A 26,883-nucleotide genomic window follows, 5' to 3' on the forward strand; every position below is an offset into this window, starting at 1 on the left:
AAAACATATATATAATATATATATATATATATATATATATATATATATATATATATATATATATAGTGAGAAAACGATTTCTGAAAGTCTGACCATTTCACTTAATATTTGATCATCCAAGTTGTCTCATATATATGCTGAATCTGCCAGTCAAATGTGCTATATTGAAGTTTTATGTATTTATGTTTTATTTATTCTTATCATGCCTGTATTAGTTTTAGAAAAAAACTCAAGGTGGCAAACATTCCTTCCTTCTCCTGTCTAACCCATTATATATGACACTGTTGTCAGATTATAAAATTATAAGCCGATGTAACAAAATGAATTCTTTTTTAATAGACTTTTCTTGATTATAGCCATCAGCTTATTTTCTTGTGTCAAAGGCCTTCCACTGTTAGGCATTACCAGGGGGCTGACTATGAAGATAAAATGAAAAGACCACTTAGTGTGAAGGAGGAGGAAGAGGAGGAGGAGGAGGAGATGGAGCTGGGGCTGATGGAGGGAGATGGCACTGCCTCTCTGGGCGAGGAGGAATGATTGGAGGAGGAGGTAGTCCCAGCTCCCTTGAGCCTCCAAAGAGGAAGAGAGCGCACAGGATGACCCAGTGAGGGGGGGGGAGATGGAAAGGGCAGGCAGTAGAACAGAGGAGCGACAGACCTCAAAGATAAGCAACTACCTCCCCCTCCTGATCCCCAAGCACGGAGAATGGAGAGGAGGCGGAGTCAGTACAGAGCGACCCGACTACTTGGAAGGAGGGTGCCCCGTCCCTCTTCACAAAGCTCACCTGTGGAATCGGATTTAAAGAGATTCCATGGGGAGGGAGTTTTGTTGGGAACAAGCTTCGCATTTTTCTAGCCACACTTGCTGTTACTGACATCTTGCTGCCTTGCCTTGCCTTGCCTTGCCTTGCCTTGCCTTGCCTTGCTCTGTGGGATTTTGCAGTGACACAGCTCTGCTCTGGGTTGAGCTGCAGTCCCAGCAAACCCTCCGTGTGATGAGGATGCCCAGTGACCAAGCTTCCTGAACTGTGCTGCTCCCCTCGATTTCTATTGGAGGTGTGTGTGCATGGTTAGAGCTTGCTCTTGGACTTGCAGTGAACAGTGGGAATTTTGGGGGAAAGTTGGATCAATAAAAGGGAGTTAACCCTTCACTTCATCTGTGTCGTTTCTGTGCCCAGCCTTGGGTCATATCATTACATTTGAGCACCAACTCTGATGCTTCCGAATTTGGATGTAGTCCCTAACGCCCTTCTAAACCTTGCTAGGAAAGTGTAATTTTTTACTATGGGAGAAGTTATATCTTACTAAGTAAACATATGGGGAGTAATAAAATTAACTGAATATCATTAGTACAGTTTAGCTATCATACAGAGGCACTCATTACAAAATGGCATGCATTACGACATCAGACAAATGACACTATAAAGTATTTACGTCATGATGTTTGATGCAAGTATGTAAAGCATGCTGCTTACACAATGACATCACGCCATGTCAAATGATGTCATCATTTGTCTTCCTCCCATCCCCTTGAGATGCCCAATTATGGAGCTAAATCAATTTGCTGATATTTTTGAAGAGTGGCTACCAGCACACAACCTGGATGGTCAGTATGAGCCTCAAGCTGAGGAGACTTTTGGTTTTTGTGTTAGGATTTGAAGCAGATTTTCAATCCCAACAGCACTGACATAATAATTAATATTTTAATAGTAATTTTATTTAAAAAAATAAAATTATAATGATGAAAAACTAGTACAAACTAAAAACAAAAAAATAGAAAGTGCATAAAAAATAGAAAGGAAAGAAAAATAAGAATGTATTAAAGAAAAAGAAATTTATAAAGAAATGACTTCCCCCTTCATCACAAGTATGAACAATTTTAATAACTTATCGCCTACTCTTAATATACAACAAATAATCTCTTCTTCCCATATCCCTTCTCTTATGTATAAAGGGACTCTTAATGTGTTCTTCTCCTTTAATTGTAGATTTTAGTTTCTTCTAATTCTGTCTGATGTCCTACTTTCAAAGCCCCATCCTTTTGCTTAATATTAAAAAACCTGCTTTCTAGAACCTTATTCACTCCCTTAATATATTTAAAGGTTTCAATCATGTTACCCCTTTCCCTTCTGTCCTCCAGGCTGTATGTATTCAGTTCCTCTAATCTCTTTTATACTCTCCTATACGTTTTATCCCTCAGACCTTGCACCATTTTTGTTGCCCATCTCTGGACTCGCTCAATCTTATCAATATCTTTTTATAAGTGAAGTCTCCAGAATTAGACAGAGCATTCCAAATAAAGTGTGACTGAAGCCCTATATAGCAGGGTTAGGGCCTTTTTCTTGCTGATGGGTCTCACCCTGCTATTCAGTCTTCGCCTAGACTCTGCATTAATTGTCAAAGGGTGAAAGGAAAAAATACAATATTATGAGTCAAGGTTTCAATGTTGGGCTATCTCTGAGCTGCCAAATCTGAAGAACAACTATAAGGAACAAAGAGAAGCAGAAAAGCCTAATTCTGTGGGGCCACTTCCTAGTCATCCAGAGTTTTTCAATCTCAGTTTGGTAGTGGTACAAAAAAAAGAATTAATTAATCTATCTCACTCTTAAAATATGTTATCAAAAATGCATCATGTTTACACTACAGTGCAGTTTGCTGACTCACTCTTGCTTAAATATCAGAGTAATTATTTACTCTGCCTTACTCTGGTCAGAAGTTCTCACTGCATAAATTTGGACACAGATTTTTTTTCCAAGAGATTATATGAGAGTAGCAGGATTTACTCTCTAAATAATTCTTGTTTAATTTCCTGAGATAATGAAAAAAAATATTGGAGAAAGGAGAGCTAATGCACTATTCTTTACTCCTCCATGCACAATTTTAATTGTTTAGCAGAAGTTAACATTTGCATAATTCTACAGATATGATTGTCAAAACTTTAAATTGCATGCTACAAATAATTTAAAGAGCTATGATGCCCGCTACTAAATTATATTAGGAAAACCAGTATATACATTTCCACAGGATATTCCTTTGCCACATTATTTATGACTTCCATCTGTACTTCTCTTGCATTTCAGCTTCCACGCTTGGTGTTCACCAAATCTGTTAGATTTCAATTGGCAAAATCCACAGTGGGCATTTTTAATTATAATTCTGGCTGGAAGTTGAGGAAATTGAAGCCCAAGAATCTGGAGATGACAAGATTAGGTTTGGCTACCCTATTTCCTATTCCCTTATTAACTCTAGATGGTCTTTTTGGCAGGGTCATTCTATGAAAGGGGAATTCTCTCTGTATTTTTGTGGGATTTTTTTCTGATTATCTGCATTGTTTCTTCTTTTCAAAATTTCTGGTCACAATCATTTATCTGAATCATTAATAGGCTTGTTTGGATGGCATTTTGCTTAAAGTTAGCCAAGCCCTGAAGGGAGATGATGAGACTGTGAATTGGATTAGAAGCAATGTAAGCAGTGGCTATAACTAAGATTCTGGAACAGTGTTCATAACTGTGTTCATATTCTCCTCTATGTGCTCATAATCACCAGAAGGGTGTGAACAATTTATGAGATATCTTTCTTTTTTAGGCAGAAGGAATTTGACCAAGGAAATAGAACCCACAATTATTATGAAGACATGTTGTTGTGAAGCTTTCTTCAGTTCTTAATTCTAGTAGAGTTTACCAAAAAAAAGGATCATGAAGCTAATATAGAATTATAATTTAATTTAATTTAGATATGATATTTTTGAGATTTAGGATAAGTTTTCTTACTGAAACATTTCCTCTGTTGACTACTGCAACAATAATAGTCACTATATAGCTCTATGAGTAGCCTAGGAACAATTAAACAACTGGATCTGATCAGATTAATAAATGTGTGAGAGAGACCAACAACAATAGCAAAAGCCTTGCATCATCATCATCCTAAATATCTGAGGCAGTTGCATAGGAAGATATTACAATGTATTAACAAAATTATGAATGAATCTCTCAAGCTGGACTTCTGACTAGCAAATATTTCATGGATGTTGGAATTGCACACCTAGGTGGTTATAAACGGAGCATAGATAGATTGAAGGAGGTCAGGTCTGCCAATGGTAATTAGCTAGGAGAACAACATGGAACAACACTGTTAGGCAGAAGTTTTGGATTTACAATCTCCAAGGCCTCTTTCTCCAGCAGGATGGCTGTAGAGTCCAAATGGATGGGTTCTATGACGGCCTTCCTGCCTGGCAGACTGGGTAAAAACTTCGGCCACACCCCTTCCTTTGGGCGTGACCCCAGTTTTAACTCAGTCTCGAAGCCTGGTAGACGTGCGAGAAGCAGCTCTCAGAACAATAGGAATTTAGCCCAAAAGAAAAGGGAAAGAAGCCTCTTCCTTCCATTTGAATGAAAAGCTCTCTGGCAGCTGATAGAACTTAAAAGGCACAGCCAGGATCGGCGGAGTTGTGAGTGGGGCGTCAGGGCGGCTAGCAGGGGAGGCTTGGAACGGGGCCGGATCGCTCGTCGATATCCGGCCCGCCGACCAGCTGTTTGGCGCGGGGATCCCACCGGGTTGTTCGTCGCCCTCCGATCCGACAAACAGCTGAGTGGCCGGCTCGGCTCGGCCGACAGAACTGAGGCGCCGCTCAGCGCGAAACAGCTGAGCCGCGCGGGAAGCGGCAAACCGCGGCGCTGCTCGGCATCGATCAGCTGAGCGGCGCGAAAAGCAGCCCTGACTAGGACAGAGCCTTAACGCTATTTTCCTTCCCTCAGAGGAGAGGCGCAGCCCCTTTAAACCAAAGGAGTCTCCCTTACTACTGAATTCAAAGATCCGCCATTGTTTAAACCGCGTGGCTTCCCGGGCTATCTTTGGGAGGCGTGGCTTCCTCCCATTCGCCATTTTGAACAAGCGGATTCCCGCTGCATTTTCCCTTGGGGGTGGGGCTACCACCCGGACTCCTTTTCCCTGCAAGCAAAGAAGGGATCCCTTTAGGTAAGGATCTGAGGTTCCTCAAGAAAATAAGGCAAGAGGAAGGAAGAGGGAAAAGGAAGAGATCCGTTTTGATCGTGGTCTGCTGCTACAGCCACAGACTGGGGGAGAGAGAGATATAAACTGCTCTTGTCTGGACTAGGTGAGCAGGTGAGGAGGAATTTTTTTCCCTGACTGTTCCTATAGTGACCTTTAGTCACTGCCTTGCAGGATCTTCTGTCCAAAGACTCCTGTCTGTCCGGCCATTGTCTGTATAGGCAGAAGAGGGCACAGCCCCAAGCATCTGCATCTGATCTGCGTACCTCATTCCCCCACTCCAGGCATTACCTACTCGGGGTGTCTGGCACAATGGCAGACAATGTCTCGTATTCAGTCACACAGGTCCCTCAATTGTCCCCCCCACAGCAACAACAAAAACGCAGATCTTCTGAGTCAGAGGTGGGGGGGAAGAAGAAAGCTAAAACAAAGCACCTTTCTCAGAAGGGACAGTCTAAAACGGCTGAGCGAGAGGCTTTGAGGAGACATTTGGCTTTAGAAAGACAAATTAGCAGGGCACAGAGAACCAATGCCAATGGGACAGATTTGGTTTCCCCTGTCCCAGCGGTGGCGCCCAGCACAGAGCCTACTGCCGAGGAAGTGCTCAAGACTTGGTCTCCTCCTGGGGAAACTGAGCAGTTAGATTCCTCCAATCCCTCCTCACCAGCTTCTTCACCCGACCACACTCCAGCGCCTCACTCCAGCGACAAGGCGCAGGAGAACATATGGTCGGCACAATTTCATGCATTCATGCAGGATGCATTCTCCCAGTTCATGGCTTCTAAGGGGCAAGTGGCCTTTCACACACCCCGTAAGGGTCGGGCTAGGCCACCCCCTACCAGTACCTCTGAAACTTCCTCTCAACTGGGAGAGGGTGACTCAGTGGACCTTGACATGTCAGACATGCCCCTCTCGGAGGACGAGGAGACTGCACCTGAGCAGGCGACGAGCTCTGGCCTCTTTAACCCAGCGCTCCTAAAATCACTCCTGATAAAGGCAGTTTCCACAGTCAACCTAACATCAGTACAGGATGAGAAGCCCTCAACAAGCAAGGAGGCCAATCCTCTGTTTGCCAAAAAGGTTCCACAAGATAAGTACATTCCATGTGCGGAGGTCTTTATGACCACGCTGGAGGAACAATGGTCCTCACTTGCAAGCCCACCGGCACCCAACAGCGCGGAAAGGAAGCTTTTCAATCTATCTCCCTCCTTCTCTAACATGTTAGAGGTTCCCACTGTAGATAACCCCTTGATCTCATTATTCTCTACCTCCGCGATTCCAGGAGACATGGCGGAGGTCTTGAAACCTGAGGAGAAGAAATTTGAACACTCCCTCCGGCGTTCCCATATGGCTGCAGCCTGGGCGGCCAGAGCAGCCACCTCATCATCATTCTTCGCGAGGGCCAGTATCATGTGGCTGAGGGAACTGCAAGGCACGGTGCCTCCAGACCAGGTCAGAGTACACCAAACATTGGCCAAGCTCCTCGCGGCCTCGCAATTTGTCTCTGACGCTTCACTGTACGCAACAAAGTATGCGGCTAGATCCATTGCGGCCACAGTGGCCTCACGTAGGCTACTATGGCTCAAAAACTGGAAGACAGACCTGAGGTCCAAATGGCGTCTTTCGACGTCCAAATACAGTGGAGTAGCCCTATTTGGCTCCATTCTGGACCCACATGTCAGCGAAGGTAGAGACAAGAAAAAAATCCTGGTACATCCATCAAAGAAGTTAGATAGGAGAGGCAGTCAGGACTTCCGGAGACAGGGCTCCCGCCCAGGAAGTCCCTGGGAATGGAGACAGCCCTTTCGATCAGGGCAATCCTGGGACTGGCCCAGAGGCTCACGATCCTTCTACCCCAGACAGGATCGAACCCAGGATCGCCAAAGCCCGGGAGCCAGGGGCCAGTTCCAGTCCAGACGCCCATACAGGGGAGCGGGAGGCAGATCCTTTAAGCGTACCAAGTGACGCCAAACAGGATACTCCCATTGGGGGTCGGTTAGGAAATTTCATCGAGGTCTGGGAGCAGACCACCACCGACGCCTGGGTCCTGGAAACGATCAGGCATGGCCTGACCTTAGACTTCTGTTCTCCCCCACCAAATCGGTTCATCAGATGTCCCATCTCCAGAAGAGCGCACAAGACGAGGCTGATAACTTCGGCCATAGCCCACCTCCTGTCAATCCAGGCCATAGAGAGGGTACCAAAGGAGGAGGAGGGAAGAGGATTTTATTCTATCCTCTTCGTCATCCCAAAGACATCAGGAGGGTGGAGAGCAATCTTGGACCTGAAGGGCCTGAACTATTTCATAAAGTACAGGAGGTTCAAGATGCACTCCTTGAAATCCATCCTAGCCAGCGTCAGGGAGGACGATCTATTATCCTCAATAGATCTCACAGAGGCGTACCTACACATCCCCATTCATCCCAGTTACCGGAAATTCCTCAGATTTACCTACGCGGGTCGACATTACCAATACAGGGCATTACCCTTCGGACTATCATCAGCACCAAGGGTATTCACCAAGATCCTAGCTGTAATAGCGGCCCATCTCAGGTTGATCCCGGTTCGCGTTCAGTTTTATCTGGACGACATCTTGATTCAATCCAGATCTCGGGAGCAAGCAAGGGCAGATCTCGAGACCACGATCCGAACCCTACAGGGGCACGGATTCTCGGTCAATCTAAACAAGAGCCACCTCACTCCCTCAAGGAGACTGCAACACCTGGGCGCGGTGATAGACACGTCACAGTGCAGGGTATACCTTTCCCAGGAGCGACTGATCAGCATATCCAAGCTAATTCACCAAATTCAAAAGATCAGGAGAGTGCCCTTGCTACAACTCTCGAAGCTCCTGGGGAAGATGATATCTTGCATGGGCATCATCCCATGGGCAAGGCTCCACTCGAGGGAGTTGCAGTGGTTCCTCCTGCCCTACCAGAGGAGGAACTTCAGCACCTCCAGCAAGAGGGTGCTGGTACCAGCACAGGTGATGAAATCACTAAAATGGTGGCTATCCCCCACAACACTCAAGGGGAGCATATTCAGGGAACCAAACAGGGTCACACTCATGACAGATGCGAGCCTGTTCGGATGGGGGGCCCACCTGGGAACCCAGATAGCGCAGGGCCAGTGGGGACAGAAGGACCTGTCACACAGCATCAACTGGCTAGAGCTCCGGGCCATACACCTGGCCCTCCGTCATTTCTTTCACCTAGTAACGAGGAGGCACGTCCTCGTGCTTACAGACAATGTAGCAGCCAAGGCACATGTGAACAAGGAGGGAGGAACGAGATCAGTGGAACTAATGAAGGAAGCATTGGCGCTGGCACGATGGGCAGAAACCAATGTGAGTTCCGTCAGAGCGGAACACATCTCAGGGGAGACAAACACCCAGGCAGACTCCCTGAGCAGAGCCAAGGTGGACCAGTCGGAATGGCGTCTGGATCCGGCTCTCTTCAAGGAGATCTCCTGGAGGTTCGGACAACCGCACCTAGATCTATTTGCCAACCACAAGAACACACAGCTCCCCAGGTTCTTCTCCAGATTCCCGTCCCCGGGATCGGAGGGAACGGATGCTCTCAGGTGCCGGTGGCCGGCGCAACTCCTGTACGCCTTCCCACCGCTGCCATTAATACCGGCGACCATACGCAAGATGATCCTGGAGGGCGCAGAGATGGTCTGCATTGCCCCTCACTGGCCACGGCGCCCGTGGTTTGCCGACCTCGTGGACCTTTCGATATCACCTCCGTGGAGGATTCCCCCGGACAGGGTAAAGCTCAGGCAGGGCAAGCTTGTACACCCAGATCCCCAGTGGCTACATCTAGCCGCTTGGCATTTGAGCGGCAAAGCTTAACTAAACAATCTTATTCGGCAGGGGTGATATCGATCATACAGGCATCACGAAGAGCGTCCACTAATAGGATTTACGACACTACATGGAAGGGATTTTGTAGGTGGTGCGCTTCGCTTCACCTAGACCCGACCACAGTATCCATCCCTAATATCCTAGATTACCTATTGGAGGGTCTTAATAAGGGCCTGTCAGTCAATACCATCCGCAGACAGATATCGGCCCTCTCAACTGTACTCTCCTGCGACAACTTAACTTCTCTAGCACAACATCCAGCGATTAGTGCTTTCTTAAAAGGGGCATCTAACACAAAGCCCCCAGTCATACACAGGTACCCGTCCTGGAACCTGCCTAAGGTCCTTCTAGCCTTGACATCAGCACCCTTCGAGCCTCTTGAAACATGCTCACTCCATCACCTATCACTGAAGGTATCTTTCCTTGTGGCAATCACTTCAGCAAGGAGAATCTCAGAGCTTGCAGCACTGTCAGTGAGGAAGGATCTGTGTACCTTCTTCAAAGACAGGGTCGTTCTTAGACCAGACCCGACCTTCATTCCGAAGGTAAATAGCATCTTTCACAGATCTCAGGAACTTACGCTTCCTGATTTCTGTCCAAGACCCAAACATAGGCTAGAACACAGATGGCACAAGCTAGACGTGCGGAGAGCGCTGTGTTTCTACGTGAAACGCACCTCGGCTTTCCGAAAGACTGAAGCATTATTTGTGTCCTTTCAACCAGCAACTATGGGAAAGAAGGTATCTCCTTCCACCATAGGCAGGTGGATCAGAGCCTGCATAGCACAGGCATACGTCTCACAGGATTTGCCAGCACCCACTCAGGTGACTGCCCACTCAACTCGGAGCGCAGCCACATCTGCGGCGTGGCTAACACAAGCTCCGGTGGAAGAGATTTGCAGGGCCGCAACCTGGTCCTCACCTTCGGTTTTCATTCGACATTACCGTTTAGATTCCCTAGCAGCAGCAGACGCGGCTTTTGGCAGAAGAGTTCTTCAACAAGTCGTATCTGCTCAGAGTTCGGTAGCCTAGACATTCCCTCCCAGGGGGACATGAGGGCTTTGGTATGTCCCATCCATTTGGACTCTACAGCCATCCTGCTGGAGAAGGGGCGTTGTCTTACCTGAACGCCTTTTCTCAGCAGGATGATGTAGAGTCCAAGCCCACCCGGAGGATAGGTCTAGGCAGGGAGAGAATAACGATATAATAAGGAGCTGCAATGTTAATTCCAACAAAGTTTCTCGCCTAAGTTAAAACTGGGGTCACGCCCAAAGGAAGGGGTGTGGCCAAAGTTTTTACCCAGTCTGCCAGGCAGGAAGGCCGTCATAGAACCCATCCATTTGGACTCTACATCATCCTGCTGAGAAAAGGCGTTCAGGTAAGACAACGCCCCTTTTCCCTAAAGCCACCTAAGAGGGGAGAGTATAGTATAATATTCCTGGAAGAGTATAATATTCCTGGTGGTGAATCGGATATTCAGTTGTTTCAATCGGAGGCAAACAATTAATCTTCCAGGTACAATTCAAGGTATTGGGGATCACATTTAAAGCCCTTTATGGCATGGGTCCAGGTTACTTGAGGGACCATCTCACCCCACTGGGATTGGCCTGTACCACTCGTCCTGGCAGAGGAGTGTGCTGCAGGTCCAATCAGCCCAAGTATTCCGGCTGGCGGGATCCAGGAGGAGGGCCTTCTCTGCAGTTGCTCCTGCCCTCTGGAACATCTTGCCCTCCCCTCCCCGATGTAAGATTGGCTCTAACCCTCATATCTGGCCACAGTGGGGGAACAACACAATGGAGCTGGTTAATTGAGTAATAACTGATCCCAGTTATCCCCAACTCTGCCTCTGCCCTCCCCATGTGTCTTTGGTTTTAAGGTTTGATTTTAACATTTTTGTTTTAACTAAGATGTAACTGTAAGCCTCCCAGAATTGCCCTACGGTAAGATGGGTGGCCAATAAATTTTACAAATAAATATAATAAATAAATAAATAAATATAATAAATAAATAAATATAATAAATAAATAAATAAATATAATATATAAATGTAATAAATAAATATAATAAATAAAATCAAGGAGAGAAATAGAGCAAGGAAATGCCTTCCAATAATGTTCATTATCTTTGGAATAATAAGAAAAACTTCAGCTTCTACCTATAAGCACATTCGTTCTGCTTCAGTAATACTGGCTGTTTTTAGTCTATGGCCAGAAGTTGTTTTTTTCACCTAATTGTGGAAACGCATCCTTCCAGAAGCAATGTGGTTGGCTATCTGTGCTGCTTTTCTTTCCATCAGTCTTTTGTGCTCTCAGTGGAGGAGATGCCTGGGAAGAATTGATTTTGCTCCTATCTTTCCCCCAGATCAGGACTCAGTTCTATATATTTATTAATTATTCTCTATATTTCTCATTCCAAGTATTAGAAAGGCAAGAGAATCTTCCAGAGAATCATCTCCCTTGTCATTCTCATCTCTAATTCAAATTAAGTTTGTTAATTCCTTCATTTCTGCACTTGCACACTACTTGCACATCATTTCCTTGTATTATGCTGATATCTGTAACTGCAAACAAAATAACAATGTATTAAATTTCCAGCATTTAATTTATGATTTATACACTTAATGAGGCAATGTGCCATTTATGTGTAACTTAGCAGTGAATTGTTCTCAAGCATGACAATGCAGATATGTTTCCACACATTGACATTACCTAATGCCAATGGAAGAGAATATATTTCCTAATGTTTTATCCAAACAATCAGTCTTATCTTCCAATTAATATTCCAAATAAATGACGGACTTGTGTCAGATCAGCACAGTTTTCAGCAATGAATCACATCTGCAGGGGAAGAAATGAATCTTATCTTGTACAATCATAATGGCACTGTTTCAAATAGACAGCAGCATTCTGCAATAATCTTTGGCAACTGATAAATGTCTCATGGTGGGCAGTTCCACGTTGCCAAATAAATGTCATCATAAAATAAGACAAAAGATGGTATAGATGTATCTTATCATGGCACAGAAGAATAAGAACAAATATCTGATCAGCACTGCTCTCCTCCAGATACACTCACTGAAGCTTTCAGTCCATCTAATCTGACTTTACACAGGAAAGAAAAATTAAGACCAATGGGAGGTGATCATTTATAAGAGATAAATGCTGGTGAATATCCTCTCCTACCTATTGTTTCACATTGTAAAAACTTCCTAATCAGTATACACAGTAGATAAATCCCACATTGAGGCAATACTCATAAATATTGTTAAGAAGTTAAGAGTTGAAAAGGAAATGAGTTTGTTCAGGGAAGGAGAGCCCCTGATAATATCTTAATAATGATTCTTTACCTAGAGAGTTCCACATATAATGCATAATTTTGTTCTTAATTTCTGGCTAACTCATCTTTCAAGCATCCCTGACCGAAAAGATTTTTAATCCACTGTCATATCTTTCACCAGAAACTTGATCAGCATGCCCAAGTATGCTGATTATTTACTGCAGATTGGCAAGTTAGAAATGTAGGAAGAATAGTCACTTTTTTAGTCCAGTCAATTACAGGAAATAAAGCTAGACTAATTATCAAGGCTGAATAAATCTTCGAGGTCTCAGGAAAGCGCACTTGGAAACTGCTTTTATGAATATGAAATATGGTACCGTCTTTGCTTCTTGGAGAGAAATGAAATATGTTTGCTTCATTCTGCAATATATTCCTCCTCCATGGCTTTCTCCAACCGTTTTCTAGGCTTAGAAGCCTGGAAACCTCTCCAATCTTTGCTCAAGAGGTTTCCAAAAGAAAATAAATGACATTGAGGATGCTGTAATGCAGGGGTCTTCATTTGAGAATTTGAGGCAAACACTTTTTTTCCCCTCAAGATAATATTCATGCTGCCTCCATGGCACCCAGAGTTCTTGTCAAGGCAAAAATGACCCACCTCCCATGGGCCTATTAATTACACCATCTGGCTTGATAAAAATGGACCGGGGTTGGAAAGAATTTTTTAAGTAGTCCATTATGCCAACTTTGCAGTGTCTTTTTAATACCAACCCACTGATGGCGTTTTAGCTATCAGGAACAGCCAGCCTTGGATGCCAGCCCTGGTGGATAGAGAGGGAATCCAACATGAGATTTCCCTCTTTAAACATGGAAACATCTGCTTGAGATGAAAATATTAGCAAAGTAACATCCTTGTTTGTTTATTAATGTCAGTGGCCCATTACCAGAAAACCAACAGATTTTAAGCAGCTTATAGAACTTACAAATAAACACAGTACAAAATAATTTTAAGAAAGCAGAATCCAAAATGTAATTCCTCAAGTTAAGCACTGATTTTAATGAGTTAAAATTTGTTATTGATTATGTGCAGCAAATTGGGGTCAATATCAAAGATAAATTTTCTCCAGGATGATTTGAACTTTGTCCTTTGGATTTTCCAAAAGTGGCACCAATTGCCACTGAAACTGACTCCGTCCACCTTGCTGCTTATCATTCTCATCTCCTCTTTCTTTCTACCTTTCCCAGCATTATAGATTTCTCCAGAGAGTTATTATACAATATATCCAAATTGTTTCATAGGTTATAATTAATCCTCAAAGGCTTCTAGAAAATCCAAGTTTTCATTTGCTAATCAAAAACCATGACAGTAGTCTTCACAGAACAAGCTCTCTCCAAAGACAGGGAACTGTTACAGAGAATGCTCATTCACTACCATAGTAGTAGTAGTAGTAGTAGTAGTAGTAGTAGTAGTAGTAGTAGGCAGGTAGGTAGTGACCTTAGGGAGTGCTTCCTAATTACCCAGAAAAATATATAGACTCTACCAGGGAAGGGCCATGATAAGATAGCTGGAGCCCATCTCTATATTTCTCTATAGATAGCAATTCGCCCATTAAATTGTATATAGAAACCTATTGGTAACTGGTGAAGCTCCTGCTGATTTTCGGTCCCAGAGACCATAGGATAAAAATAAGCCTATTCTTTTTCATTAATTAAACAGCTCTTTTAATAGAGGTGGCATAGAAACAAAATAACTAAGTTTTTGATCTGAGGAATCATATGCTTGTGGAAAAGCTGAATACCAAAAGTATTTGTAACTGAGCCAAAATTCCTTCTGGCCATGAATCACTGGGAAAGCTTTATTTTCTCCTCTTAGACCTATCCTTCCTTAGCTGTCCATGCACTTATTCAGTCAACATTTGTAAATAAAATTTCAGTGAACTTCTTTCCCTGTCTGGATAATCAGAACTCTAGCACTTTTCCTATCACAGGCTTTTGTTTCCATTTTTTAAAAAATATTTTTAATTTTTAAGTACTCCATTTTTAGTTTCAGTTTTAGTAACGCAATGGTTCTCAACCTGTGGTTGGTGGACCCCTGGGGGAGTGCACTGTTGTCACAGAGGGTCCGCGAAGGCTTGAAGAAATGTTATGACTTAAATCTTGAGTTAAGTCTTGGGGGTCCATGGCCACAAAAGGTATTTAAAGGGGGTCCATAGTGAAGAAAAGGTTGAGGACCACTGTAGTATAACTGATGGTATAACATGTGTGTGAAAATGAAGGCATGTTCACTATCATTGCTGCATCAGCATCATTTCTAATTCAGATGATACATGTTTTGCAGCTTCGTTGATTTCGTTTTTAGCCTCCCCAAACTTTTTGTAACTTATTCAGCCCATCAGTTTTGATCTCTGCACTAATTTTATTGAAGCTATAAAAAGTCAACGAAGTATTTTTTTTTCTGAGATGATTGGAGGGAAGCATGAAACCTTTGCCCTATTTTGACAACTTTCTTGAGGCAGAAATTGCTTTAATACCATAATTACTCTCTTACTATTCACTTGCTGGTTTTGTATCTTTGGCCAGAGATTGGGCTAAATGAGAGAGGATTCTCCTTTATGGATTTCTCTTCCTTACAAGAAATAAAAAGTTCTGCAGAATATTGTTTCTGTGCACAGTTTGCAGCCTGCTCAGGCATCCTTTCCTTCTAAATTATTTTGTCCACCGGCAGCAAACCCATCACGTTGAGGCTTACTTTTCTGTTATTTCTTCTGTATTTGCATATCAATGGGAGGGTATATGTATGAAAGAATAAGCATTGTAAGTTGGTGGGAAAGTTTAAAAAAACTTCACAAGTAAAGTCATTACAATATTTAATTATTCATCCATTCATTTTATTTATTCATGTTCATTCATTTTAATCTTTTTGGTTTAGTGATCCCTTTTGCAATGGGCCTTTCCCAACATATGGTCATTGATTAAAAATTGTGTGTCTGAGGAATGGAGGTCTTGTGAGGGAGTTGCAGATCTTACAACAGACAACAGTGAAAAATTAGCATTATACAGATAATAAAAGATGTGCATAAGCTCCTAAATATGAGCAGAGATCCTGAATCAACTGGGATTCCATGCAAAATCTTTTCATGCAAAGCCTCCTGTTCACAACTTTCTACACTGGTAGTTGCCTTTGCGCCAAAGCCGGCTGTGCCAAATCTATCCTCTAAACTCCCTAGCACAGCGGTTCTCAACCTGTGGGTCACGACCCTTTTGGGGGTCAAACAGCCCTTTCACAGGGGTTGCCTAAGACCATTGGAAAACACATATTTTCGATGGTCTTAGGAACTGAGACACCACTCTGCATCCATCTCCGCTTGGCCTCCTCTGCCATTTGCGGAGAGAGAGAGAGACAGAGAGGCACTTTCGCTTCTCTTCTCTCTCTCTCTCTCTCAGGCAGACTTGCCTCCTGCAGGGCTCCTGATTGGCCTTGCACCCAGATGCCCCACCCCCTGGGAGAAGCGCAGCCAGGGCCTCATGGCCTTGGAGCCACCCAGGGAAGCCCCAGGATCCCTGCTGGGAGCAGCCCGCTGGAGGCTCCACTGAGCGGGCCAGCCCTCCCGCAAGCCACAGCCAAGGGACACCAGCCCCTGCGATCCCCAGCCAGCCTGACCATTGGACCCGCTGGCCAGGAAGACGCACTGGAATCCAGGCTGCTAGGAAGGAAGAAGGAGATTCAGCAAAGGTAGGAGAGGAGAGCCACCTCCTGGGGCCCAGTGCTGGTGGCGGCTTTCTTGCCCTCCTCTTCCTCCTCCCCTTCTTCCTCCTGCTGCCCCCAAAGCAGTTCAGGCAGGCACCGGAGCAAAAGGGGTGCTGGGGGGAGCAGCTGGGCTGGCAGAGGGGCTGGCAGGGGCCATGCGGCACCAGCCCCCACCGCAGCTCCATCAGATGGGCAGAGAGCGAGGCCGGGCAGTGTGGAGTCCCGGCTGGGGTGGCAGCAGCGGCGGTTTTCTCACCCTTCTCCTCTCCTTCCTCCTGCTGCCCCCAAGGCAGCTCGGGCGGGTGTCGGGGCACTGCTCACCTGGGGGGGAGCAGCTGGGCTGGCAGAGGGGCTGGCAGGGGCCAGACAGCACCAGCCCTCACCGCGGCTCCATCGGATGGGCAGAGGGCAAGGCCAGGCAGCGTAGAGTCCCAGCTGGGGCGGCAGCACCGGTGGTTTTCTCACTCTTCTCTCCTTCCTCTTGCTGCCCCCAAGGTGGCTCAGGCAGGCGCCAGGGTGCTGCTCACATGGGGGGAGCAGCCGAGCTGGCAGAGGGGCTGGCAGGGGCCATGCGGCACCAGCCCCCACCACAGCTCCATCGGATGGGCGGAGGGCGAGGCTGGGCAGCGCGGAGTTCCGGCTGGGATGGCGGCGGTAGTTTTCTCACCCTTCTCCTCTCCTTCTTCCTCCTGCTTCCCCCAAGGCAGCTCAGGCGGGCACCAGGAGGAAGAGGGGTACCTGGGGGGAGTAGCTGGGCTGGCGGAGGAGCTGGCGGGCTGTGTGGCACCAGCCCCCACTGCGGCTCCCTCAATGGACAGAGGACGAGGTGGGGCAGCACAGAGTCCTGGCAGGGGTGGTGGCCAGGGCGGGGGCGATGGGGACCCCTGATGATGCAGCAGTAGCCGCTGGTGCCGCTGCAACTGTTGCCTCCCATCCTGCTCCCCCTCCCTGCCCATTCAGCTGAGGACGTGGTGGAGGCCGGGCCGGGAGTGGCAGGGACCTCCGACGATGCTGCCGTAAGAGAGAGAGAGAGAGAAAGAGAGGAAAGAGAGAGAAACAGAGGAAAAGAGAGAGAGAAAGAGAAATAGAAAGAGAGGGGAAAGAGAGAGAAAGAGAAAGGGAGGAAACAGAGAAAGAGAAAGAGAGAGGAAAGAGAAAGAGAAAGAGGAAAGAGAAAAAGGGAGGAAAGAGAGAAAGAGAGAGGAAAGAGAAACGGGGAGAGGAAAGAAAAAGAGGAAAGGGAAAGAGAGGAAAGAGGGAGAGAGAAGAGAGAGAGGAAAGAGAAAGAGGAAAGAGAAAGAGAGAGAAAAGAGAGAAACAGGAAAAGAGAGAGGAAAGAAAAAAGAGAAAGGGAGGAAAGAGAGAAAGAAAGAGAAAGCAGAAAGAGAGAGAGAAAAGAGAGAGAGAGGAAAGAAAGAGAGAAAGAGGGAGAGGAATGGCGCTTCTCCAACCAGGCTGAGCGGAGCCGGCGGAGCGGCCTTCCTGCCCCCCCTCCCTGGCCAACTGGATGGGTGATAGGGGGTCACCACAACATGAGGAACTGTATTAAGGGGTCGCAGCATTAGGAAGGTTGAGAACCACTGCCCTAGCATGTGTTGGCAATGAAAATTATTTTTCAAATTTGCCTCAGATTTTATTCTTTGTGGTAATTATTCTCATAAAGTTTATGCAGGGCAAATCATAAGTGAGTTCCATAACATTCTTTGCTTATTCTTTAGAAAAAGAATAAACCATATTTTTAATGCAGCACATAGGATGCCATCATAGGGGAAATGCTAGCTTTTGAGCACCTTTCATTCCTATTTCATTTTCTGTCTTCTCCTCAGTTTAATCTTGCAATAACTGTCCTATCCACAGCTTCACAAAACAGAGCAGGGAATGATGTACTGATTGGCCCAAAATTGTTGCTCTTGACCTTGAAGACTGATTTGAACAATCTTCTCAGAAAAACAAATATATACATAGAAAAATATATTTACATATGTTGTGCTTTAAATTGAAATAGCTGAATGTTCAGTTAAAAACCATTGCCTGTTTCCCACAAAATAAAACTGGGGAAGCATTTTAGAAAGTCACTGAATCAATTTGACTGATCACCAAAGGCGTTTTCATTTTGATGAATGAAGCTGTAATTCTTCCAGTTCTGTGCACAGAATGATGTTTCCTCTTGGGACAAGGAGTAATGGAGTGCAGAGGTGTAATTTACCTTGGAAATTATGCTATGATTTATGCCCCCCAAAAATCATTTTCAGCACTTTTCAGCCCAATAAAGATGTCATAATGTAATCAGAGAAGTAAACACTTCTGAAAATTAAGACGGAGGAAGAATTTTACCAGAGAACAGTACTCTAAGGCCATCTAGAAGTGGACCTGAATGCCATGAAGTTTAAAGATGAATGAACTAAAGTTTAGAAATGGAACACTAACAAAAAAAAGTTGGTTCTAAGATGAATATTTCTATTTCACCATAAAGGGGACCACAGAGGATTCACGTTTGCATAAGTTTGGTATTTGGAAAATTATATATATTGATATTATTTCTCTAATTTTGAATATTTTAAACAGTATAATCAATGTAGAAGTTTAAAAGAAGCTTCTTTTAAGAATAGATGATATGTTACTTACACATGTTACTTATGATTTGGACACACTTCTGTTGGGTTTTAGGTCAGAATGTAGTGTCAATGGCAATGATGACTCTTTGATTATCATTTTAGAATATGAACGGGAGTGGTACATCTATCCTTGGGCTTCTTGATGTCTCAATGGCTTTCACTACCATTGACCACAATTTGCAGAGTAGGAGTCACTCTCTTACAGTGGTTTTCATTCTTCTGGGGCCAGTTCCAGTAAATGTTGATGGGGATAGAGATTGCACTATTGAGCTGCCTTGGAGCTCAATGCTCTCAACTCTCCCATTTAACATTTAGATAAAAACAATGAGTGAGGCATTCATTGGTTTAGGGTATAATATATCAGTAGACCATGATTACCTAATATACTTCTTGACCCCAGAATGCCCAAGTGATTGTTTCAATGTCATGAACCAATATTTAAAGGCTACTTGGATTTGGAGAAGGAGGAACAAGTTCAGGGTCAAGATCAAGTAGCTATAGTTATTTGGGTCTCCTAGACCTGGGGATTTTTCATCTTTGGTCTTGGATGGGATTATACATCCCAATTTGAAATTGATATGCAATTAGAGGGTCATTCGATACTAACAGCTCAAAGTAAACAGCAGCTGTGACCAGGATGGCCTTTACAAGATCCATCTTGTGTACCATTTACACCTGTTCCTAGAACATAATCCTTCTGTCACTTAAGCTACTCATCTCACAACTGGGCTACTACAAGACCTTCATAAGGGCTGCCATTGAAGACCACTCAAAACTACAGGAGGCCCAGAATACAGTAGATTAGGAAATGATGAGTAAATCACATTATGCCCATTTGTTATCCATGCCTTGCAATCTGCACTTGTTTACAAGCTATGCTTGTTGGCTTCTAGGTACTATTCAAGATGCTGGCTATAACTTATGAATCCCTTTATAGAATTAGCCCTGGGTATCTGGGAGCTACCTCTCTTCAATTGTATATTCCTACCCGGTAAGAACTAGAAGAATGGCTATCTCCAAGTCTCTTCAATTATCTTCAGGCCTCTTCAGTACATACTCAGGACGTAGAAAGTATGCCTCCTTTATTGAGGTTCCTGCCTTCTGAAATACGACACCACCAGCAGCAAAAAAAAAAAAAAAATCTGAATAATTCCCATCTTGATGGTGTTCTGAAAACCACTGAAAACTTGGTCTTGCTCCCAGTCCTGGAAATAGGGTACCCCCTGTCTATTTTTCTTAGAAACATTTTGGGAAACATTTCAAATATTTATGATTTTTATCTCTGTTTTTATTTAATTTTGTAATGTAAGCTGCCTTGTGATGATTGTAATTGAGCAGTCTCTAAATGCAAATGAATAAATAATTTATATTAAATAACTATGTATCGGGATGCCCAATGAAGTGCAACAGGAGGCAAAACACAAATACAGTGTAACCCTGTCCCTCCCAACTCTTCAGGTTTGTTGAGCTCCCAACTCCTACACCTTAAAAATGATGGCAGAACAAGTGGGATAGGCGCAAATGGCTGATTCTGCAGTGGTGCAAAGCAGTCTGGACACCTATCAGAGAAAAACAGATACATAACTAGAGTCATGGAAACCTTTCATCCTACAGTTATGTATGGAAGTGATAGACAATACAAATGGAGAAAGTGGATGGGAGCAAAAATCAATTTTAGTATTGTCTAAAACATCTTGAACAAACAAAAAAGCCTAGTAGCCCAAATTAAAACAAAACAAAACAAATAGTCATCTACAATATATAGTGGAAGGACCATAACATTATATAGGCAGAAGACATCCATGAACAGCAACTAGCATATCCATGAACACATCCATTAGCAGTCTAAAACACAATAAAAATACTTTAATCTCACAACATACGAGCAGCCACAGTCTCAACTGGGAAACTATTAGCATCTTTCTTCTTCTTCTGTTCAATTGTGTCCAGTTCTTGGAAACTGCATCCTAGACAAAGCTAAATTCAAAAACACCAGGGAATTTTTGGAAATTTGTCTTTCAGACAAATCAAACATCAGTAGACACATGGAGGTAAAGCATATTTACATACCATTCAAAAGAGACAATAAAAAGCTAAGAAACAAAAAGACCAGAACTCATCCTTTCCAGCAGCCAACACTCAGATAAGCAAATATTATCACCAGACAGTCAAGCAGAAAAGAATATTCTAATCAAGGAATTACCAAAAAGAAAACCATACTCCCACCAAAACTGGCAGGGCAAGCTACTGCATATAAACAGCAGCAAGCCCCATACTCTTCTGCATTGATGATGTTACCTATTTGGAAAATGAAATGTCTGCAAATAAACAACCATGTTTAGAGGACACCAAGAATTCCACATTCAACTCTAAGCAGTATTATTTCCCTTATTGGCATTTCCCATCTATCTGAATATTCCCAAGAGATGTCATCTGTGGTGCTGCATGTTAAGCTGCTATTTTATTTATTCACTTTAGTTGATACTAATGGTTATTTGATTCAGCTATCTTCTAAAGCACAACAGCTATCGACCCATATGTCAGACTTAATCATTCAGGCCATAAATAAAGTGCATTGCAGAAGGCTTAATTCAATATCAAAATACTCTGTTATGTTAGCAAAGCAAAAGGAAAAATGTCAAAATGAATTAATTCCTTTTTTAATCATTGTTTTGTTTTTCCAAATTATTAAATGTTTGTATAAATTTCCAGCCATAGCAGCCTAGTGTCTAACATTGATAATATTAAAAGGCACTTACAGGCTACAGAATTGTAAAAAATGGGGAAATCCTTTTTTTTTTTTTTTTTGTCTGTTTGCTTCCAGGTTGTAAAAATGATGATTGTGGTTGTATTGACATTTGCCATCTGCTGGTTACCATATCACATTTACTTCATTCTTACTGGAATCTATGAAAATTGGAATCGGTGGAAATATATTCAGCAAATCTACCTAGCAACTTTTTGGCTTGCTATGAGTTCTACTATGTATAATCCCATTATCTACTGCTGTCTCAATAAAAGGTAAGGCTGTGATTTAAGAGTAATCTATTTAGAGCTTTGAAAGCCTGGGCATTTTTTTTCATTCATCTATATTAAATGAATTCCATTTATTCCTTTTTCATCCTGGAAATCAAGAGAAAAGGAAGAAAAGTACTACAGCTCTCCTTCTGCATTATAAAAGGAATTATTTATCCAAATGCTCAGAGCAGTTGTTTAGAAATATACACTTCTGTTGACATTCTTCAATCTATATTCATTTCCTTCCCATATCCTTTTCCTCACCATTTATAACACTACCCTTCACCTAATTTGTATGATTCCCTTTAATTTATTTCATTTGAAGTAGTGAGGGACCAATTAAAGGAGGTAGCTGAACAAAAATACTGGGGCAAGAATCCTAAAAGGCAGCAAGAGTTGCTGAGTCATTCATTTTAAACAAGATAGGGAAAGTACCCAGAACATAATTTCTGCAGTAATTTCCAACTAGCAGGTAATTTTACTAGCAAGTCATAGAAAGCATTAGTATTTTGTTATCCATATCAGAGTAATTTATTGCAATCTACATGTATATCTGTGTGCTGGTCTCACTTAATTTTGTATCTGTCTTTGTTTGCATACAGCATATATCTGAACCAGTAGCAGTAGGAGACAGCCAACTGCAGTCCACTCTGCATTAAAAAAAAAAAACCCAAAAAGTAGAAAAGAGGATAGAGGCAGAATAAAACCATCAGCAATATTCTGAGTGGTTCTTCCATAGGGATGCACTGGAGAACTTTGTTTTTGTAGTGTTTTTCTTTGCACTGCCCTATTTGATCTGGCCTGTCTTCAAACCACTTTTTTCCCAGGGTTCTCTCCCTGTGCCAAATTGGATCTCAATCTGATCCATTTTCAGAAGTTATCTTGCTGGGATAGGACAGAAGTCTTGAGCCCCCTTAGATAATTTATTTCCAATATTTCATTAAGTTGAAAAACAGCAGTAATACTTGCAATTTTCTGAAAACTATCGCATAGCTATGCGGTGATTAAATTAATATGCAGATATTACAAGGCTAGTGGAGTAGTCACATAAGAAGGGACCTGGCATTGCTGAGAGACAGCAAGCAAGAGTAGGCAGAATCTTCTAAAATTTAAATTAAAGACATCTCCCACCTGGGCTGCTTTCAAAGAAAGCTGATTTACTTTTCTCCCTTGTGTCCCTACCACCTGCTTACAGATATTCCCTGCAGAAGAAGCAGCGAGAGCCAAACATAAAACAATGCCATCGCTTTAGAGGGCAGGAATTTCATTGGCAGTACGTCTTTTCATTTGCTGATGTATTACATTTATCAGCTATTTGAATCACCAAAGCAACTCTAAGTTTAGAATAGGACTCATGTTGTCTGGGGAACTCTGGGGTTGAAGTCCACATAAATTGAAGTTGCCAAGGTTGAAAACACTGGACTCAATCTTTGAAATATCCCATTCATCAGTGAGAGTGGTAATGGAGAGGACAAGGTAATATCAGGGTAAGGGCTAACAGACTGAAATTGCACCCTTCATTCATTCTGTATAAATGAGATAATCTCTATATTCAGTAGAATCACATGAAACAGGCATAATAAGCCGCGCAGAGACACTTGGTTGAATTGGACGATGAAAATTGAATAAATAAAGTAAATAAATAATATTTTTTCATCTTTTGTAACTAAGAAAGTACAATATGACCTATGGAAACTTACTTGAAATTCTCTCCTTTGAAATAATGTTTAAACCAAACTAATTTTCATAAATGAAACTTGAACCAATAGGAAAACATAAAGTATGTACGAGAAGATATATTTACTAGCACGGGCATGGTAGACTAAAATCAGTGCCAAAAAATGTCATAATATCAAGACATTTTCTCCATCTTGTACACAGTCAATGTCCTCTAATTATTTTTTTTAAAATGCTACTTGAATTTGTAGTTATCTGAGTGCTTACATGGAATAGCATGGGTAGTTTATACATCAACAAAAAGGATCAAATGTTTATCATACACAAAAACAATGGCATTCAATTCATATGAATAAATACACATGGAAAGTAAAATACAAATGGAAAATAATCCACATATATAAGACCTCTCATCATTCTTGTGCTGTCTGAGAGAATCTGTCTAATATTACATGACACCCTATCTGAGAGCCAGCAAAATTCAAAAATACAGCTGGGAATAGGCTGCTTGTCTGTGCAATATAAGCAAACTGATACACAAACAAAAATCAGAACCTAATTCAATTCTGATAGACTTTTCAAAGGGGACATTAATTGCTATCATATATATGCAAATATTTTTAGATGATAACAGAAAGATAACAAGCTCAACCTTTCAGCATCTTGTTCAAAAACCTGCCTGTTGCAATCTTATTTAACACCCACATAATCCCATCAGGATTTGCATCTGGCATAGAAATGCTGCTATGTTGTTCTTTCTGTCTTCCAATCAAAACTGAAAATGTATTGAAATATTATTTATCTGACAAATTCAAGATTAATTTATATTGCAAGTAACTTATCTAAAGAGAGCTTCATTTCCTTGTGTTTGAGGGTCAGGAGTGTTATTTGTAATATTGCTTTGCACATTCAAGCTATAATTAGGCGTGAGTTGAATCAACTGAGCTGTAGCTCAGCAATAATTGAAGTGGATGAGTCAGTGTTTGTTGTGTTCAGGTTTAAGTCCATTCCATATCATTCTTATAATTTTTATTTAAACAAATTTCAACCATTCAATATTTGTTTTCGAACTATGTACATGAAGTTTTATTTTGATTTACTCAACTTGTTATATTGTCATCTACTCTAAATATGCATGTATTTTATATATTTTAAAAGGATCATCTTTTTCACATTTACTCCTAAAACATTATCTCTTTTATGCATTCCTCTTCAAGATAGGCACTTTTATAACTATCACTGCAATATTCGAGAAAGCATTAAGTTTGAACTGTCTTCTCATCCAGATTTTTATTTATTTATTAAGTATATATAGTACCCACCTGATCCACCTATTAGCCAGAAATTGCAAATTATGTTCTTTTTTTAAACAAATTGTAGTCAGAATTATCTAATCTCTCAAGTGGTATTTCAAGGTAGATATTTAGGGCACAAATGGGCTCCTGCTAGCAAGGATAGTTTATCATATTTTATCATATTTTGAAATAAGTGACAGATTTTCTAATAATGGCAATGCTGCAAGTTATAAACATATTTTCTTCAACTGTATTATTTTTTTGGATGGAGCAATAGCATTTTGGAATGCTGCACACATACAAAAGTATACGAAAATACATGTCTATACAATTCCAAGCATTCTGGCCCCTTCTTTTTCTGTATGAAGAGAGTTTAATTCACAGAAAATGCAGGTAGTCCTTGTTTAGTGACTGCCACATTTAACAACTGTTTACAGTTACAACAGTGATGAAAAAAACTTTACAACCAGTCACAGGTATGTAAAGCAAAGAAAAATTAAAGATCATAACCACATTTGTGGTTTCACTTAGTGACCTCCTCACTAATAATCAGGTTGCCTGTTACACTAGGACCATCTATGAAGTACCATCTAAGAACAATATTATTCTTAGATCATATCATATATACGTAGGTGTGTTTGTATATCTATATTATTCTTAGATCATATCATATATACGTAGGGGTGTGTGTGTGTGTGTGTGTGTGTGTGTGTGTGTATGTAGGTCTTTGGTTGTTCGGGTTTTCTCCCGCGTAAAATTGGAAGTGTCTTGGTGACGTTTCGACGAAGTCCCATTCGTCATCTTCAGGCTCAAAGCACGAAGCTGAAAACACCAGCCTGAAGATGACGAATGGGACTTCGTCGAAATGTCGCCAAGACACTTCCAATTTTACGCGGGAGAAAACCCGAACAACCAAAGACCTACATACAAACACCCGCGAAAACCTCAGAAAACAAATATACATACGCACATACACACACATTGGAAAAAGAGGAAAGGGAAATGCAAACCACCACACAAACCTGAGGGAGAGAATGGATCAAAGGAGGGGGGCAACTAGGGAGATAGGGAGATTGCCCCACCCACCCTAGAATCCAAGGAAAAGAAGGCAAATGAGGACATACATGTAGATAAGGGGTGCAGGAAGAAACGGATCACCGGAGTACAATCTATCCAATTAGGTCCGATAACGAGCTCAAGGAGCCGGGCGCAGACCCTGGCTTGCTTATAAGAGGCTCTCCCACTCTCTGGCGTTTCAAGCCCTGATGACGCCGGCAGGTGACGGCGAAAGCTTGGCGTTTTTAAATTAAACTTTTATAGTTTTAACTACCTATATAAGCCAGTTGTAAATTATCTAGCTGAACGGGAGGAAGAGCTGTTAAAATATCTAATCTGTAACTTTTCAGATGATGATTTCCACTCTTCTGATGACATTGTGCATTAAAGAAACTGGGAACCAGTCCCTGATAGCTGGGCAGCACAGTCTGACACTCTTTGAAATTAGATGCAGAGATGCAGCTGGATTTGCATTCTGTTTTATTAGGTTTCTAGTAGTTTCAACAGATGGGAATCCAGTCCTTTTTCCAATACTGCTATTAAGATGTCTCTACGCATCTGTTACAATTAGAAAATTTCTTCTACTGTTGAGCCAAGTTCATTACAATTTTTATCCATTAGCTCTAATTCTACCCTCTGGAGTAATCAAGAGCAAGTTGCTTCCATCTCCTGTAGGACAACTCTTCTGAGGTTTAAAGGCCACTATCATGTTCCTATTTTAAGTTTCTTTTCTCTAGGCTTAATATCTCTAAACCTTTCACCATTCCTAGTAGAAGTGGAATTGACAATCTCTATCATATTGGTTTCTTACTCTGGACATACTTTGGTTGGTATGCACTCTTCTGAAAATGTAAAATCCAGAACTAAACTGAGATATCTAGAAATGTATATAGGTACTCCTCGAGTTACAACCACAGTTGAGCTCAAAATTTATGTTGCTAAGTGAAACAATTTATGATTTTTTTCTTTCCATAGTTGTGGATCATTACATTTGTTAAGTTAGTAACACAGTTGTTAAGTGAATCTGGATTCCCCATTGACTTTGCTTGTCAGAAGGATACAAAAGGGGCTCAGGTGACCTTGGGACACAGAAAAGGTCATAAATATGAACCAGTTGCCAAGCATTTGAATTCTGATCATGTGTTCACTGGGATGCTGCAAAGGTTGTATCTTTAAAAAACAGGCATAAGTCACATTTTTCAGTGCCATTGTAACTTTGAAGGGTCACTAAACAAATTGTTGTAAGTCGAGGACTACCTGTATTTAATTAATTCTTCTGTAAAACAAATGTTTGCTATGAGATATGTTAAATATCAAGTACATACACTGTG

General features: G+C 42.2%; 1 protein-coding gene across 1 annotated transcript in view; it reads left to right on the forward strand.

Moving 5' to 3' along the window:
- The window catches only part of TACR3 (tachykinin receptor 3), a 59,012-nt gene that overhangs the window by 31,265 nt on the left and 864 nt on the right, over positions 1–26,883 (forward strand). Inside the window, exon 4 of the mRNA XM_039350684.1 lies at positions 21,331–21,527. Coding sequence (XP_039206618.1) covers positions 21,331–21,527 — 197 coding nt within the window. The remainder of the gene's footprint in view (positions 1–21,330; positions 21,528–26,883) is intronic.

This window comes from Crotalus tigris, unplaced genomic scaffold (assembly GCF_016545835.1).
Source record: "Crotalus tigris isolate CLP2741 ecotype Arizona unplaced genomic scaffold, ASM1654583v1 scf7180000018350.1424685, whole genome shotgun sequence".
In the NCBI taxonomy this organism is placed as follows: Eukaryota; Metazoa; Chordata; class Lepidosauria; order Squamata; family Viperidae; genus Crotalus; species Crotalus tigris.